The following is a 1,500-nucleotide window of genomic DNA, read 5'->3' on the forward strand; positions in this document are numbered from 1 at the left end:
GAATTTTCAATTGTACTTTAGGTAGAAGCGAAGAAACAAGGATCATGATTAGCGTGAATTCAGTATCCTGTGTGTTCTAATGGCTAACAGGTTCAGGTTGTCTTTAAGCTTTGTGTTTAAGATAATACTCACTTACATTCATAACGATAAAAAATTCATTAGTATCTCTGCTGCACCTTCATCCTTTGCATTAAGGGGATAATAAAATAGCTTTATAATGACAAAGTTTGTATTTTAAAGCAGGTGTTTTAGCACCTTCAGCGGTTTTGATTAGATATAAACAAAGCAGAAAGCAGAGCGTTACAATCGTATTAAATAGTTTCCCTTGAGAATAGGTAGGTTGGCTGGGCGGGCTTTGGCTGAGGGCCGGGGGCGGTATTGAGGGGAGGTGTTGGGGGCGGAGAGGTACGTATTTCACTGCAAAAGCTGTAGTCAGTCAGTCCCTAGTAGAAATAACCCTTGAATAGCAAGATAATTTTCGTAATACTTGCACCTTCGAATTTTGATTCCTCACCCTTTTTAAACGGTGCAATCATACGCTTGTGCCATGTTCAGAACTGTGAACGGTGAGGATTACAGCCCAGCGGTACAGCAACGAAATATCCTCGACTTTGGGAAAGCACATTCCCTACTGTGGACGGACAACGGTAGCGCGAATGATCGGTGTGAAACCGGAGGAAATTGTAGAGAGAGCGGCCAGGACCGCGTCAAGCGACCCATGAACGCTTTCATTGTGTGGTCTCGTGATCAAAGGCGAAAGGTGGCTCTAGAGAATCCCCAAATGCAAAACTCAGAGATCAGTAAGCGCCTGGGATACGACTGGAAAATGCTTACAGAAGCCGAAAAGCAGCCATTCTTCGAGGAGGCACAGAGACTACGAGCCATGCACCGAGACAAATACCCGGGCTATAAATATCGACCTCGTCGGAAGACCAAAGAGGCCACAGAAATCGCTTCCCGCAGACTCTTCAGTACTGTGCAGCCGAATGCACATAGAGGAGACGTTGTACCCCTTCCCATCCAAGGACGGTTGCGCCAAGGCCACACGTTCACGAATGGAAAGCCGGTTAAGCCACTCACAGCCCACGAACATAAGCAGCTCACTCCTGCCACAGGAGCATCGCAGCAGCTGGACAAGCCTGCGCCACAATAGGGTAACACAGGCTACGCAGACCTGCGGACGTCCCCTTTTACTATAGTTCAGAGCCCGAACTTTCTCACGTTTATTTTCGATGCTGGTTTCCTTACTCTCGCTATCAAAGGCCCTATTCATCTCAATTTTACTATTATTTCACCTGTGACTTAATTTCAAAATAAGTCACATAAACATGTTTAACATATAAAGAATTAGGACCTTACAATATGACTGAACCTTTGTTTATGACTGCTTGAAAGAATACTAACTATTAAGAAAGTATCTTAACAGCACTGAAACTGCTTGAATTCAAAGGCCATCTGTTTTTCCTATCGGTGGAAATATTTTCATATCTAATTTTAGTT

General features: G+C 44.1%; 1 protein-coding gene across 1 annotated transcript; it reads left to right on the forward strand.

Annotated features, from left to right (window-relative positions):
* Positions 1-547: 547 nt before the first annotated feature.
* Positions 548-1,199, forward strand: LOC115849904 (sex-determining region Y protein). Its single transcript, XM_030851523.3, is given in 2 exon segments — positions 548-934; positions 936-1,199. Coding segments are annotated over 2 exon segments (651 nt in total).
* Positions 1,200-1,500: the final 301 nt, after the last annotated feature.

Source organism: Globicephala melas, chromosome Y (genome assembly GCF_963455315.2).
Source record: "Globicephala melas chromosome Y, mGloMel1.2, whole genome shotgun sequence".
Taxonomy (NCBI): Eukaryota; Metazoa; Chordata; class Mammalia; order Artiodactyla; family Delphinidae; genus Globicephala; species Globicephala melas.